The sequence below is a fragment of the Notolepis coatsorum genome (assembly GCF_963971535.1).
Source record: "Notolepis coatsorum genome assembly, chromosome: 10".
Classification (NCBI taxonomy): Eukaryota; Metazoa; Chordata; class Actinopteri; order Aulopiformes; family Paralepididae; genus Notolepis; species Notolepis coatsorum.
Window position 1 is genome coordinate 95,858,964 of NC_140174.1, and position 17,641 is coordinate 95,876,604.

At 44.1% G+C, this 17,641-nt stretch overlaps 1 protein-coding gene across 1 annotated transcript in view; it reads right to left on the bottom strand.

Annotated features, from left to right (window-relative positions):
- Window positions 1-8,794, bottom strand: part of sgsm1a (small G protein signaling modulator 1a) — a gene marked incomplete at both ends in the record, with an annotated part of 153,352 nt that extends 144,558 nt beyond the window's left edge. Inside the window, 2 exons of the mRNA XM_084323110.1 lie at window positions 2,120-2,163; window positions 8,644-8,794. Coding sequence (XP_084179236.1) covers window positions 2,120-2,163; window positions 8,644-8,794 — 195 coding nt within the window. The remainder of the gene's footprint in view (window positions 1-2,119; window positions 2,164-8,643) is intronic.
- Window positions 8,795-17,641: the final 8,847 nt, after the last annotated feature.

A 17,641-nucleotide genomic window follows, 5' to 3' on the forward strand; every position in this document is an offset into this window, starting at 1 on the left:
ATTTTGAAACATGACACACAAAATAATAGTATTTCTCTTTTAATTTGAAACAATATTTAATCGCGTTTGGAGGTGGGTGTTCTGCGTCTGCCCCCCGTGCCAAACAAGCAGGCAAACCTCTTGTTCGCGCGTGAGCACGTTATAATTACACTACTGTCGCTATTTTACAATGAACTATAATGAATTACGGGTCATACAGAAGTTGAACACGCCAGTGTTGAAACTAATGCACGGAAGCTTATTTCCGCGTTGCAGACTGCAGTCTTCATATTCTACCACCGGGCGCCAGGTACGCACGGCCGGAGCTGTGCGTAAATATACGCACAAAGTCACGCACACGTTCAAATTGATAAGTCCCACACTTTGCTTAGAAACGATCGTACGCACGGGTTACGCACATATCTGTGCGTACGCAACGTTGATAAATGAGGGCCCTGGACTTTAAATAATTTTTTTTCTTTTTTTACAAGGACCCAGGTGTAATTCTTATGTCTTTGTTTGCAGGGAATAATATAATGGTCTTCTTTTTTATGGCACATTTAGCAAAGGTATCACAGCCCTAGCCAGCACAGATGAGGTGTTGACCATATAGCTCTATTAGAACTAGGGATGTATCGGTATCGGTTTTCAAAAAAGAAAATATATATATATATTTTTTTTTTACATTTCTATAACCTTTATTTACCCAGGCAAGCAAGTAAGAACAAATTCTGATTTTATTTATTGTCAAAAGTATGCATAATGTTGTGTTAATTCCACAACAAGAGATATGTAATGTTAATTACCTGAAATTATTCCATTTTTGGGGGGGGGGGGGAACCCTGCATATATCGGTATCGGTTGATATCGGTATCGGAAATTAAGAGTTGGACAATATCGGTATATCGGTATCGGTAGAAAAGCCAATATCGAGCATCCCTAATTAGAACCGTAAGCCTAATCAAAATGTTCTGTACAATGGAGCTCCGCAGGGCTGGTTGACCAGAACAAGATTATTATGGCTTTGGTTATATAATCCAAATGCCTAATAGTCTCTTAAAAGAGGATTTAATATGATCAAGTTCTAAGTATGATTGTTCATACTTGACTTATTAGACAACAAACAAGAAATTCGTAGCTCATAAAAACAGTTATTGAGGCCATCTTGGTTATTATGTTGATCACCACACGTGCTATATATAAAATATTTGCTGTTACACAGCATTTTTCTTAAACGCATCACAAAAGTGTACAGAAGGTCCTACAGCCAAATCCTGAGCAAATCAGCAGCCATCCAGACACGGAATCATTCAATAGTTGGAAGACAAAATGGAAGACCTTTTATATCTGAAGTGTAAAGGCTCAATGTACACATGCAATTTAGAGGGTTTCCATTTCCATTTCTATTTCCTAGCATTTCTACCTTGCTCCCTGACCCTCTTGGGCACTGTTTTTATTTATAGTACAAATCTGTTATGTGCACTTTGTTTGTGGGGAAACTCCCTTAACATCCTCTCATGGAAACATGACAGAATTGTTTGGTAAAAGAAACCCGATGGTTTGAATATGACATTATGGTTGGACATGGCACGTACAGAATATAGGCTCAGTGCCCAACATGATACTCCAACCCCTCAATTCAAAAGCTACATGATGAGCAAAGGGGGGGGGGGCTGGCAATTTCGAATTCGAACAGGGGGCACTTGAAAAAAAAGAATGAATGATCCACGCAATTGTACAGCACTAGACATAGAATTACAATCAATCAGTGTATGTTTTCTTCGGATTACAAGTTTACACCAAAAGTTGTCCACCACACCCCCTCCGCCCCCTGCTTATAATAAACTAACGTATGTATCGTCCTCCAAAGCCGTATGACTTTGGCGTCTAAATTCATTCATGATTGTGGAAAATAATTGGACATTTATTAATTAGTATGGAGAATGCATGTCTTCTCAAATATAACTTACAAACATTAACTAGGCCTATCTAACATGTTATCGTAATGCGAAAAATATATCACGGGACTGGTGTGAATGGCATCCTTTTTAGGTGAAAGGATTACTAGATGTACGCGTTGGCTATAACCAATATGTGTTTGTTTTTCCGAGTCGATTATTGTTCAGCTGAAAATACCCACCTCCTTCTTGACGGTGCGCAGCAATCTCTGACGCGTCTCCGTTTCTAAAACATAGCAAATAAAATAGTTCCATGAAGTTTGTTTTACAAGGTATGGTACGCTTAGTCACTGCGCAATGTATTTCCAAATATAATTAACATTAATTCATTATTATAATTATTATTTGCATTGTCTTCTCTCCCACCTGCCATTGCTGTTGCCATGGATTCTGACTCCTATCTGCGAGTCCTACCGCTCCCCATCAACTGAATACTGCTGTACACTGACTACTGTGGCTCACACAGCTCCACCTACTACAACTCTCCACGCACGCCTCTTAAAGACACATAGACCACTGCACTTCCGCGTTACACGGAGCTCGTGAGGGGGAGGTTTGATTGATTGATTGAAAACTTTATTAACAGATTGCAGAGAAAGATTTTCGTCTTGTTTACATCAGGGTCCCCCATTTTCAATTCATCATAACAGACACACACGACATACAGATAGACAGTTAAGCTACGTACATCTATACAAGGGTACTACGACTATGCTTGCACCTCATGGTACCAAAGCACCTCAAAGGCACTAAAAAACAAATTACAAACATCTCAAAACAAGCTAGTCAGACTACTGCTTGACCTAACTCCTACAGTAGAACCCACCTCACCCCTGCCCACTTTGACAACCTAGGATGGCTTAGAGTAGACGACAGAGTACAGCAACTTGCAATGGGCCTGGTCTACAAGATACACTACGTGACCAAGGTACCCATGTACATGTCAAAATACTTCCCAAAGGTCAGTGAATACCACGATCACAACACCAGAGGGAGCTCCACAAATCATGTAAAACCCAGATTCGGCTCAAACAAGGGACTAAACACGTTTCGCAATTATGCCACATCAATGTGGAACGCCCTACCTAAAGCTGTAAAGGAATGTGAATCACTACCCACTTTCAAAAACACTCTCAAAAAACACCTACGTGAGACTGCAATTCGAAACTGGCCCCTACAAATGTCCTAACCTAGTTGTACAGTAAATGACCAAGTAAGGCTTTGTCAGTATTCCAATGTACAGTGTAAAATGTGTGTGTGTCCCCTACCCAACCCCCCCCCCCCACCTCCAATGTACAGCCCTCACCCAACCCACCCAACCCCACCCCACCCACCCAACCCCACCCCACCCACCCAACCTCCTCCAATGTACAGTTTCTACGCCAAATGTATATACACTCTTTTTCTGGACACTTTTGAGAGGGGGAAGGGGGGTTGTGGTTCCAGGGGTGCAGTCGTAATATGGGCGAAGGCCAAACGCCCGCGCACGCATGCTCCCACGCACGCGCGCGCGTGCACGCGCACGCGCATACATGTTCCCTCTGTTGCGCACAAAACAGATGATACACCTTGTCTCATCCTTCCAGTGAAGTCGGGAGGCCTGTAGCTGTTCCGCAACCGTTCCTACTTCCGGGGTAGGCCTGATTGGCCGCGACGGCCACGTGACCAGGCACGGCCACGCCCCGCGGCAGAGGCCGCTGTGTTGACGCTAGGCTGCTGTGTTTCCTGGTTGTCGCGCCGCGGTAGTCAGTTAGTTCTGTGTTCCGTGTTGCAATAAACGTTCAACGATGTCAACAAAACGGTATCTTATTACGGCTTTCCTCCCGACGACAAAGAGAAGAGAAGGTGGCTGAAGCCTGAAGTTGATACAGTAAGTTTGATCGCGGTCTCGTGACGACCAGAAAGAATACAAAACATGTCTGTTGTTATTGTTAAGTCGCTATCTTGTGATAGTAACATGGTCGCGCGAAATAACGTTATGAATGCCCGAAATAACATAACGTTACAAAGTACAGTTGACAGCTGCGTTGTGTTAACGTTACAATGTACAGGGAAATAACGTTATGGCGTGTTATGGCGTTATGTGGTCCTCGTTTGGATAATATGTAAAGTACAGTTGACAGCTGCGTTGTGTTAACGTTGCAATGTACAGGGAAATAACGTTATGGCGTTGCGAGTGAATAATATACATGTATTCCATTTCGGCGTCTGAGCGGGGGAAAAGAAAATGCGCATTTGGAGGGTGTTACCGGGGCCAATCAGGGCAAAATGCGGAAGCGCTCTTGCACTCTTCGGCTGGGATTAATATAGACGCCCCCCCCCCCCCCCCCCCCCCCTCCCTCGCGCACTCCCATGAGCTCAAAATACCGGAAGTGTTGCGATGGATTGGCCATACAGTTTGGACCAGTACCATTCATTTGCGTCGTTTGTAAAGCTTGGAAGGTGGAATCACTTTTCATTCAAAGCCAAGCCCTAGCTGTGCCAGAAGTTGAACATGTCACTGGTTTGGCTACTTTAAAGTCACAATAGCTATTATGAGTTACATCCAAATTATCTTATTATTGAGTTGTTATTATTATAATGTTATATTATATTATTGCTGAATTCAATTGAGTTCATAAAATATGTAGGCCTAGCCGCATAGGCTACCATTATTATAAGAAAATGAATCACAGTGTTCATAACACCTCCTGTAGGCCTACTCAAGGATTAGTGCTACTACAATGTACAACAGTGTTTCTTGAAGCTGTGAATTTTGAATGAAGTAAGCCATTAAGTATAGGTATAAGTATAGTAGCCCTGGAGCAAGTGGGGCTTAGATGCCTTGCTCGAAGGCTCTTAAATGGCCATCTTGAAGGAGGAGAGAGAGCACTTTTAAACCAACCCACATTTTAAAGATAATCTTCCAGTCACAAGCTTAATTTGTAACCATTTACCACAGCTTCGCCCAATTATCCTAATTAATCAACACAATAGTCATATCAATTGGCCATATTCACACGGCGGTCATTATGTCATTCTCAGGATGGAATTCCTTTCCACATAAGAGCAAAATGGCCACCACGTGAATATGGTCAATTAATGGTATTCTATCACAAACATCTTGGTCAGCAAACAACAAGTGATTGTCATCAAATATCAGGTTATTATCATGACGGCTGTGGCTAATGAGCTGTGGTGTTCAGGGATGTGCACAGGACTTTAGAGGGGCAGGTGCTCAAAGGCTGAAAAGGGCACTTTACCTGTGTGTGTTTTAACCGAGCGCGCACAGCGAGGCTCAAAAGGGCAGGTGCTCAAGCACCCCTTGGGCTCTATGTGTGCACATGCCTGACTGGCGTTGGCTTGACACGTCCTGAGAATACTATGAATTTAACACAAATTAAAGGGATATTCCACTCTGGGTCTCTCTTGTATTCATAGAAAAGTTGCTTTACTACAGAGTAAAATTAGGCCACAGACAGCTCTGTACACATCGTCAGGCCAGAGATATATAATCCTAAACTACTTGTGAGAACTGGGAGCACAGCCCAATTGCTGAATACACGAGAAGAGATAGGAGCGGTTTCAAGGGTGTTTAATGTCAATTGAGCAACACAGGAATTAGGGAAAATAGAACGGGGTTATGTTCTGTCTTGTGGCTGCCGCGGCGGCAGTGGGCGAGCAAGCGGTCCTGGTGCTTGTCTTGGGAGCTGCTGGGTTGCAGCGGGAAAACAAGTGTTCCTCTTCGGGAACAGGTGACGTCCAGGCAGGGACGGCGGTCCCTTGGGGCACAGGAGAGAAATAGGTTAGAGTAAGCAAATACACGGTTGGTATCTAGCAGAGCTTTCGGCAGAGACGTCGTACCTGGGCAGTGGTAATTAATACCACGACAGCTTCTGGTCAGCGTCGAGGTGTAGAAATAGTCCCCCCATCAGGGAAGGTTTGAGTGCAGCTGTGGAGAGTGGGGTGCTTGACCGCGTGCGAATTAGGGGGATGGAATACAGCTGGGCGTATGAGGGTGAAGGAAGGGGTGACTGGAGAAAGAGAGGATGAGGAGGAGTGTGCAGTGGATGGAGAGGGGGATGAAGAGGAGCGTGTGGAGGACGTGAGGGGAAAAGGAGGGGGAGTGAAGTAGGCCCGTGCTGTGATTATGACACTACTCACATGCTCCAGCTTCCTGCTTTACAAATGACTACACTGAGGCAAAAAGGGGGCGGGCATCAGACAATGCCAGTCAAAGGTTTCAACTCTTACCAAACACACAAACACACAAGGAGGGGATAACTTTTAATTCTGGTCACTGAGTGCTCAAGAGAGAGTAGGAAGCTGAACATGAGAGACGATCGAGGTATCAGGAAATTCGAATGACCCGCCCATTGTAGTCCTTCTAAACCGAGTGAGGGTGGAGCTACGTGTCATTATGACATATGGCGCTCCCAAATTAGCACCTTCCACTGTCGATATTCCTGAGCAGAGATCACTTTGGCCAGCGAGCTAGAGAAAATGTATCTGTTAATTAATCGGTATCTGGTCAATTAGTTTAATGTTGCTTCGCGGTGGACTTTCCCTTTGGTCTAGGCAACGAGGGCTTCATAATCTGGGCATTAGGTATCTTTAACCAAGATGTCTTCATGACTTCTTCTTTTTCTTTCGGCTTTTCCCGTCAGGGGTCGCCACAGCGGATCATCCGTTTCCATCTGTTTCTGTCATCTGCGTCGTCCTCCGTCACTCCCACTGCCTGCATGTCCTCCTTCACTGTGTCCATAAACCTCCTCTTGGGCCTTCCCCTCCTCCTCTTTCCTGGCAGCTCCATCTCCAGCATCCTCCTCCCGATATACCCTACCTCCCTCCTCCGCACATGTCCAAACCATCTCAGTCTTGCTTCTCTCACTTTCTGCCCGAACTGCTCAACATGGGCCGTTCCTCTGATGTAGACATTTTCGATTTTGTCCAACCTTGTTACTCCCAGAGAGAACCTTAACATCTTCATCTCTGCCACCTCCAGCTCCGCCACCTGCTTGTTGGTCAACGCCACTGTTTCTAGACCATACAGCATAGCTGGTCTCACCATGCTGTATACCTTTCCCTTTACTCTTGCTGGTACCCTTCTATCGCAGATCACCCCTGTCATCCTTCTCCACCCGCACCACCCGGCCTGCACTCTCTTCTTCACCTCCCTACCACAGTCCCCATTACTTTGGACTGTTGACCCCAAGTACTTAAACTCGTCCACTTTTGGTACCTCTACTCCTTGCATCATCACCACCCCTCCGTCTTCCTTCCCGTTCACACACATATACTCGGTCTTGCTTCTGCTCACCCTCATCCCCCTTCTCTCCAGGGCATGCCTCCACTTCTCCAGGTTCTCTTCCACCTGCTCCCTGCTCTCACTACAGATTGCGATGTCATCTGCAAACATCATGGTCCACGGGGACTCCTGCCTAACCTCATCTGTCAGCCTGTCCATCACTACTGCAAATAAGAAAGGACTGAGGGCCGACCCTTGGTGCAATCCTACCCTGACCTTGAACCCTTCCGTCACTCCCACTGCACACCTCACCACAGTCGCACTGCCCTCATACATGTCCTGTACTACCCTCACAAACTTTTCAGCTACTCCTGACTTTCTCATACAGTACCACACCTCCTCTCTTGGTACCCTGTCATACGCCTTCTCTAGGTCTACAAAGACGCAATGCAGCTCCTTCTGGCCTTCTCTATACTTCTCCATTAACATTCTAAGGGCGAACAATGCGTCTGTCGTGCTTTTCCCTAGCATGAACCAGGCCACGTGAGCGGATTGGCGCGGCCGAGAAATCCGCTATTCGCTCTTTAAAGCTTGGTCCGCTCCGCTAATCGCTCATGTTGACCCCGCCCCCAAGTCGCTCCCCGCTCACCTTGAATCGAGCGCTCCCCGCGCCAGATCGCTCGGCAGATTTTTTTTCTCTCTTTTGGAGCATGGTGTAAATTAGCTCAAACTACAACAGTCTACACCCCCTGGGCCCCTTAACAATTGTTTGTATTGAGCCGCATTGTAATTGTACCCATTCTGCAATGTTAAATAACGTTGTTTATCCATTCACTAGCTCTATTAAGCGATGATAGGCTAGCCGAGCCACAATGCTATGGTCGCTGCCATTAACGTTAGCATGTAAGCTAACGACAACAACAATGGCATCGATACTTTTTCTAACAGGAGTGAGTGACAAAGCCTGAACAGGATATCACAGGTTCACCCTTTTCATTGGTTGAAAATGGCCTTCATGTTTGTACATCGCCATCTGTTGCTTTGGCATTGTACTGCATGTATATATTACATCAACAGTGTTAAACCACTGTGAGCGGCCTGGAGTGGATTGGAGCGGAGGAGAACTCTCGCTCCGGACGTCGCGCCGACTCATTTTAAAACCCACTCCTCGCTCACGTCAAAACCGCCCGCTCCGCGCCCCGCGCCGCTCACGCGCCGCGCCGCTCACATGGCCTGGCATGAACCCATACTGCTGCTCACTAATCCTCACCTCTCCTCTTAACCTAGCCTCCACTATCCTTTCCCATAGCTTCATGCTGTGGCTGATCAGCTTTATTCCCCTGTAGTTGCTGCAACTCTGTGCGTCTCCCTTATTCTTAAAAATCGGCACTAGCACACTTTGCCTCCACTCCTCTGGCATTTTCTCGTTTTCCAAGATGTTGTTGAACAATCTTGTTAGAAAAACCACTGCCATCTCACCTAGGCATCTCCAGGCCTCCGCTGGTATGTCATCTGGGCCTACCGCCTTCCCACTCTTCATCCTCTTCAAAGCTGCCCTCACTTCCTCCTTACTGATCTGTTGCACTTCCTGGTTCACTGCCTCCACACTGTCCATCCTCCTCTCTCTCATTTTCCTCATTCATCAGCTCTTCAAAGTACTCCTTCCACCTTCTCACCACACTGTCCTCGCTGGTCAGCACATTGCCCTCCTTATCTTTTATCACTCTGACCTGCTGTATATCCTTCCCTGATGTCTTCATGACTATTGACCATTATTCACACGGCGGCCATTTTGCTCAGTTTGGGATTTCTTTCAATCTATGATCACTTGCGACAGCATTTGATCTTCTTTTCAAATGCCATATCCTTTGCTCATCCAAGTGCACCAGCCAAGAGACAAACACAAATACACATAAAACCTCTCCACCACAAAAAGCCTCATCTGTTGCCAGGCAACCTGTGGCGACATTAGCTGGTTAAGTTTGGCAGGCAAGATCAGTCTTCCGTTCTCAAGGAAGGAAATGGATTCACAGTGTCTTGGAAGGTAAATTCAATCTATATATTTGACTTGGTTCACTTGGAATTCATCTATTTCATATGTAGGATCAAGAAATATCTCATTTGCATTCTGCTGCAGACTTCATTGTGACTATTGCTGCAAGGTAATGCAATTATATCGACATGAAGGCCAAATAGAAAGCAAATCATAGTAGGCCTAATATAATATATGTAGGGTATTGTAATTCTGCCACTATACAAGACACATTATGAAGATACTTTAAAAAAAAATATATATATATAAAATTAAAATGCAAATCAACAAATAGGGCAAACAAATCTATAGCAATCAGGGCATGTCATCAATTTCTAGAGTTTTCTCCCTGGTTTGTTTACATTGTATACAACAAGCCTTTTATTGTCATGCCATCTTGTGGTCAAAATGTGAACAGACTAACAGGGTGTCAATGTCTTATTATGTACTGTGTTATATGACATATAATACATTATGAAAACAAACAGGATACAGATTAATCCAGCTGTCTAGCCTGCTTGCATGAAGAGGATTTCTGTCTTGCACTGACCTGTAATAAACTTATATTACAGATTTACTACACAGTACAGAAGGCTCTACACAGTACAGAGGGCTCTACACCGTACAGAAGGCTCTACACAGTACAGAAGGCTCTACACAGTACAGAAGGCTCTACACAGTACAGAAGGCTCTACACAGTACAGAAGGCTCTACACAGTACAGAGGGATCTACACAGTACAGAAGGCTCTAACAGTACAGAAGGCTCTAACAGTACAGAAGGCTCTAACAGTACAGAAGGCTCTACACAGTACAGAAGGCTCTACACAGTACAGAAGGCTCTAACAGTACAGAAGGCTCTACACAGTACAGAAGGCTCTACAATAATAATAAATAATAATAGATTGAATTTTAAGAGAGAAGCGCCTTTCTCAGACTCAAGGACACTGTACAAGGAAAGGATGGAAAAAAATAAAAGTAAGTAATAAAATTGAAAAAATATATATAATAAAATACATAAAAGATCTGTGTATAGTAACAACAAGAAAAAACAAATAAGATAAGAGATAAAAATAAATAAAAAAAAGGAGGCAAGTTCTGTCCAATTGGATGAAGTGGTTAAAATTAACAAACAAACAAACAACAAAACAAAACAAAACAACGGAATCTGTGGCTTAAAAAGAGTCAGGGGTGGGCTACTTGGGAGCGGGGCCGTGTTGCGTGAAGGCAAGCGTGAACAGGTGGGTTTTTAGCTTGGTTTTGAAGAGGTTGATGGTGTCAGAGCCTCGGATGAGGGGGGAGAGGGAGTTCCACAGTCTGGGGGCTGCTGCAGCGAAAGCTCGGTCTCCCAGTGTGGAACGCCTGGTGCGGGGGATGGTGAGGAGGTCGGAGTTGGAGGATCGGAGGCCTCGTGCTGGAGTGTAGGGGTGGAGTAGGTTGGTCAGGTAGGAAGGGGCCAACCCGTGCAGGGATTTGTAGGTGAGGAGGAGGATCTTGTAGGGGATTCGATAGTTGATGGGGAGCCAGTGGAGTTTTTGCAGGGTGGGGGTGATGTGCTGCCAGGGTTTGGTGCGCGTGAGGACCCTCGCAGCAGAGTTTTGGACGTACTGTAAACGATCCAGAACCTTCTTGGAGGCACCAAGAAGGACTCCGTTACAGTAGTCGAGGCGGGAAGTGATGAAGGCGTGAATGAGTGTTTCCGCTGAGGTGTCGGAGAGTGAGGGGCGGAGGCGGGAGATGGTTCTGAGGTGGAAGAAGGCGGATCTGGTGACAGACTTGACGTGAGGGTGAAATGAGAGGGTGGAGTCCAGTATGACGCCCAGGTTCCTTACCTCTGTGGAGGGGCAGATGGAGTAGCCATCCACGGAGAGAACAAGGTGGTCGATCTTTTGGAGGAGGGCTGGGGAGGCTACAACTATGAGTTCGGTTTTCTTACTATTGAGTTGGAGGAAATTGGTGGTCATCCATTTTTTTTTTTTTACACAGTACAGAAGGCTCTAACAGTACAGAAGGCTCTAGGCTGAGGCTCTACACCAGACATGGGCATTGTACGGATGATTCTGACTGGCCCGCAAAAGATTACATGATAAAAAAATAAAAATAAAAAAATCTTTTCATGTCAACGTTCACAAGCACAATATACGCGTACCTAGGATTTGACTTGATTCAACAACAAAGCAGTCGGGGCAATGGCAAGCCGAAAACGGTCGAAAGTGTGGTTATTTGAAGTTTGGATTTTTTTTCTTCACAACTGAGGTAGGTAGATTACATTTTTAGAGACTAAAGTACAGAAAAAAAGGTACCGTTGGGTACCGGTATCGATTCACAGGTACCGGTACCGGTACCGTATCGGTTCAAATGTGAACGGTACCCATCCCTACTGAACACACAACTGCAGGGCAAGGGCATTTTTGCTCATGAAATGCATAGCCATGTGAAAGCCTTCATGACAAAGTTGCAATTAATTTCAAGGCAACTAGGCAGCAACAATCTCAAACACATGAAAACCCTGAAAGAAGTCAAACCATCAGCTGATCACCGGCACAGGTACTCATCCATGTTGGGAGCACTGCATGATGAATTTTCAAGGCGTTTTCAAGATTTCAAAAAGGTTGAGGATGAAATGCAGCTGGTTTCCTCTCCCTTTACCTGCAGTGTTGATAGTGTACATAACATTATCACGTCTCATGGCTTCTCCTACCATTGTTATGCCAACGATACTCAACTCTTCCTCTCCTTCCCTCCCTCAGATATCCTCGTCTCTGAGCGGATCTCGGCCTGTCTGTCCGACATCTCCGCCTGAATGACGACCAACCACCTCAAACTGAACCTAAGCAAAACAGAATTGCTCAACCTGCTGGCCAAATCCTCCCCCCTGACCGACCTTTCCATCACAGTCGAGAATGCAGCTGTGACCGCGTCCCCGACGCCTGTAACTGTTCCGCAACAGTAAGTTACTTCCGGGGTAGGCCTGATTGGCCCCGACAGGCACGTGACGCGGCAAACTCAGGACGCGCAACGAGGCTGCTGAGAGCTGTCGCGCGGAAATAGGCTGTCTATTGCCATTCTCTAACACAAACTCTAACCTTAACCAGCTCCTTAACAGCGCCTAAACTTAACCCTTCTAACCTTAAGCAACTCCGAAACAATGCCTAACCTTAACCAACTCCAAAACAATGCCTAAACTTAACCGGCGAAATGAATGCACGTTAAAAAAGATTGCCATTCTCTAAGTCAAACTCTAACCTTAACCAGCTCCTTAACAGCGCCTAAACTTAACCCTTCTAACCTTAAGCAACTCCGAAACAATGCCTAACCTTAACCAACTCCGAAACAATGCCTAAACTTAACCGGCGAAATGAAACGGCGAAAGAATGCGAATGCACGTTAAAAAAAAATATATAAATAAATTGAAGGGAATCGAACTCGCCAGCAACGAGCCGTAGGATCCACAGCCATGCAGTCTTGCCAATTGAGCTATTTCTGGATACTGAATTAGGGGGCGGTTACTGGCATATAATGAGCTCCGCTCTGCCGCTCCGCGCCAGAGAAAGTTGCGCGTCACGTGCCTGTCGGGGCCAATCAGGCCTACCCCGGAAGTAACTTACTGTTGCGGATAAGCTATAAGCGTCCCCGACCGCCAAGAACCTTGGTGTTGTCCTCGACGACCAGTTGAACTTCTCTGCTCACATCGCAGCGACAACCAGAACCTGCCGATTCCTCCTGAGCAACGTCAGAAGGATCCGCCCCTTCCTGACAAAAGAAGCCACCCAACTCCTCGTCCAATCAACAGTCATCTCCCGCCTCGACTACTGCAACGCACTGCTCGCTAGCCTCCCGGCCACTGCCACTAAGCCTCTTCAACTCATTCAGAACGCAGCGGCCCGCCTGATCTCAAACCTACCGAAGTCGGCCCATGTCACCCCACTTCTTAGGGACCTGCACTGGCTCCCCATTGCTGCACGAATCCGCTTCAAGGCCCTCGACCTGGCATACCGTGCGGCAAAGGGAACCGCTCCCGCCTACCTCCGGTCAATGGTCTCTAACTACACACCCTCAAGACCCCTACGCTCTGCATCTTCTGGTCGTCTCAGACCTACTCCTATCCAAGCTCCGGGAGGGTCATCAAAGAGAAGTCGCCTATTCTCAGTCCTTGCCCCACAATGGTGGAATGAACTACCCACCCCAGTTAGGACAGCCGAATCCCGTCCAATCTTTCGCCGTCGACTAAAGACGCACTTATTCAACCATTATCACAAAAAAAAAAAAAAAAAAAAAAACTAACCCTAACTAACCATACTGTCATGCACTTGTCCTAATAAACTAACCTACACTGTAGCACTCAACACTTTGATGAACATTGTTACTCAGCTGATAGAGTTGTGCCCTTCCTGATGGCTTGTCGTACAGAACTTGTAAGTCACTTTGGATAAAAGCGTCAGCTAAATGACTAAATGTAAATGTAAATGTGTACCCACTGATGTTCAGCTTGAACTCATTGACCTGCAGTCTGATTCACTACTGAAAGAGCACTTTAAGTCAGCATCACTGCTAGAGTTCTACTCTGCTCTCAAGGAGGAGAACTTTCCAAACATAAGGAGACATGCTCAGAAGATGTTGGTTCTCTTTGGATCCACCTACATATGTGAACAGACATTCTCAGTCATGACGTTTACCAAATCCAGGTACAGATCCTCTCTCACTGATGAACATCTGTCAGCTGTGCTTCGCATCTCCACCTCAGACATTCAACCTGACTTTGATGGACTTGTTAAAGCTCAAAAGAGACTGGATTTCTCACACTGAATGAAAAAAAAGAACTGAAGAACACTAAAATGTGGGAATATAACAAGTGAAATGGGACACTTGATCCCTTTCTTTTTTTCTGCACAGTAAAAAAAAGAACTGAAGAACACTAAAATGTGGAAATATAACAAGTGAAATGGGACACATGATATATATATATTTTTTGCACAGTTCTGAAAACATTAAATGTTTAATATAGGCATGTAAAGTCAAAAAGGCTACAAAACTGGGACACTTTTCTTTACACAGTTATACAGTTCAGTCACATGTCTTGTTTAGTTTGGCTACAAAGATGATGTGATGTCTTTAGAAAGCTAAGAAAATCCTTGTTTCAATAGTATATGAAACGCAAAATGCCCTTTGTTATTAATGTGACTGAAAATGAGTTAAATGTTTCACATTTTGTTTATCATTTTGGAAATTCTATTTGAATAAATTATATTTTTGAAAGCTAACCTCACCTTTTAATTGCCAAATAATAACATACACACTTACCAGCGGTCAAAACAATGCCATTTACTGCTTTTTATATAGAAATAAAATGTATATTATGCATAATTGAGTTCGGAATTTTGGCCCGGCCCTCCAAAATATTTTCAGTTGCTCATTTGGCCCCCTGGGAAAAATTATTGCCCACCCCTGCTCTACACAGTACAGAGGGCTCTACACCGTAGAGAAGGCTCTACACAGTACAGAAGGCTCTACACAGTACAGAAGGCTCTACACAGTACAGAAGGCTCTAACAGTACAGAAGGCTCTACACCAGGGGTGGGCAATTATTTTTCCCGGGGGGCCGAATGAGCAACTGAAAATATGTTGGGGGGCCGGGCCAAAATTCCAAACTCAATTATGCATAATATACATTTTATTTCTATATAAAAAGCAGTAAATGGCATTGTTTTGACCCCTGGTAAGAGTGTATGTTATTATTTGGCAATTAAAAGGTGAGGTTAGCTTTCAAAAATATAATTTATTCAAATAGAATTTATTTCCAAAATGATAAACAAAATGTGAAACATTAATAACAAAGGGCATTTTGAGTTTCATATACTATTGAAACAAGGATTTTCTTAGCTTTCTAAAGACATCACATCATCTTATAGCAAAAATAAACAAGACATGTCACTGAACTGTGAACATGTGTCCCACAACTGTGAAAGTGTCCCAGTTTTGTAGCCTTTTTTACTTTACATGCCTATATTAAACATTTAATGTTTTCAGAACTGTGCAAAAAAAAGAAAAAAAATATCAAGTGTCCCATTTCACTTATATTTCCACATTTTAGTGTTCTTCAGTTCTTTTTTTTTTCATTCAGTGTAAGAAATCCAGTCTCTGTTGAGCTTTAACAAGTCCATCAAAGTCAGGTTGCATGTCTGAGGTGGAGATGCGAAGCACAGCTGCCAGATGTTCATCAGTGAGAGATGATCTGTACCTGGACTTGGTAAACGTCATGACTGAGAATGTCTGTTCACATATGTAGGTGGATCCAAAGAGAACCAACATCTTCTGAGCATGTCTCCTAAGCGTATATTGTGCGTGTGAACGTTGACATGAAAAGAAAAAAGTAAAAAAAAAAAAAAAAAAAAAATTATTATCATGTAATCTTTTGCGGGCCGGTCAGAATCATCCCGCGGGCCGCAGTACAATGCCCAGGTCTGCTCTACACAGTACAGAAGGCTCTAACAGTACAGAAGGCTCTAACAGTACAGACGGCTCTACACAGTACAGAAGGCTCTACACAGTACAGAAGGCTCTAACAGTACAGAAGGCTCTACACAGTACAGAAGGCTCTACACAGTACAGAAGGCTCTACACAGTACAGAAGGCTCTAACAGTACAGAAGGCTCTACACAGTACAGAAGGCTCTACACAGTACAGAAGGCTCTACATAGTACAGACAACTCCACAGTACATAAGGCTGAGGCTCTACAGAAAGCTCTAATCTACAACTAAGATATGGACCGATCATAAACATGGCGTAATGTACAGAAGTCATGTGCGGTTAAATGCCCATGGCACCTGGACTCTCCAATTTTTCATAACCAGCAACTACTTGTTGGGCACAAACCGGTTAATATTCCTCAATGGCAAAGGAGGGGAGTTCATACTCTTGAGGATATCTATGATAAAAACGGCCTTCGAGCGTTTCAGGACTTAAAAGAATCGTATGATCTTCCCGGCGAGTCATTCTTTCTTTACCTTCAACTAAGGTCAGCGCTGAGGGCTCATGGCATGCCATGGGCTCAAGCGTTGCACCCACACCCTTTCCTCAGGCTTATAGTGGACAGGACAACCTCGAGAGGGTTTGTCTCAGACTTTTATACGCTCTTAATTCAATCCACGTATAAAAAAAATTCATTAGATACAATCTGGCGTGGGGACATCCCAGAGTTGGACCCCGAGTTTGACTGGGATGAGGTTTGGACAAATGTGGCATTGTCCTCCCGCAACCCTAATCACCAACAAATACATTTTAATTATATGCATAGGACCTATCTTACACCTATAGGAAGCTATTTGCTATGGGACTGGTAACCGACTCTCTGTGCACTTTGTGCTCTCTTTTTTTTTTAAACTTAAATTTGTATTAACATTTATAGACAAACAACACTTACACAAAAATGGATCCCATAACACAATATGAAAGAATGCAGTGAACATAAATGGTTACATGAATAGCATTGTTGGTTATATGTTTCCACTACAGTTGTTTTTCCAGGCACTTGATACAAAGACTGATTGTATACCGCCCTTGAACAGGTATAGACAAATTTAATATCTACTCAATAGGATTAGATACTGACTAAGGCAAAAATGTATGGTATGGGTCCAGTGACCCTCCTTGAATTTCCTTCTTCTCTTATCCTTCGCCCTTTCTATTTCTTTTATACTAAATTTCTCTTTGTCTTTTGATTCACCCATTTACAAACCACATCTTCCTTGATTATTAATACAACATTGTTAAACAGACATAAATAATAAAGTACAAAAAATTTAATACAATTGTAATGCCCAAAAAAAATGAAAAATAAAATCAGAAAATACTAACTAAGTCAAAAGTGTGTGACATGGGTTCAGAGACCCTCCTTGAACCTTTTTCCTCCTTTACCCTTCGCCCTCTTGTGATGCATTTGGTTCTTCCTCTGTGATGTCATTTTCGTTCCCCTTGTAATCCTCCCACTTTCCCCATCTTTCTCCAAATTTCTCTTCCTGTAACCTCAGCATGTGTGTTATCCTCTCCATATCCTGTATCTCCTCCACTATTCCTACCCATTGTGCTATTGTCGGTGGGTCTTCTTTGTACCACAGTCTTGTTATTGCTTTTCTGGCCGCTATCAACATTATCTTTATTAAATATTTGTCCCCCCCTTGTATTCCCTCGTGTGTCAGGTCTCCTAAGCAGTGATGCCGGTAACGCGTTACTAAGTAACGCGTTATTGTAATCTGATTACTTTCCCCCGAAAATAGTAATCTAACGCGTTAATCTTTAAAAGCCAGTAATCTGATTGCAGTTACTTGTCCAAGTGGCTGTGCATTACTATTTCGTTACTATCTCATCATAAATTCATAATGCAGGCGGAATGCAGTATTTTATTTCGTTTTCGACAGTCAAAAATACATTTTTGAGCTGTTTTTCTTAT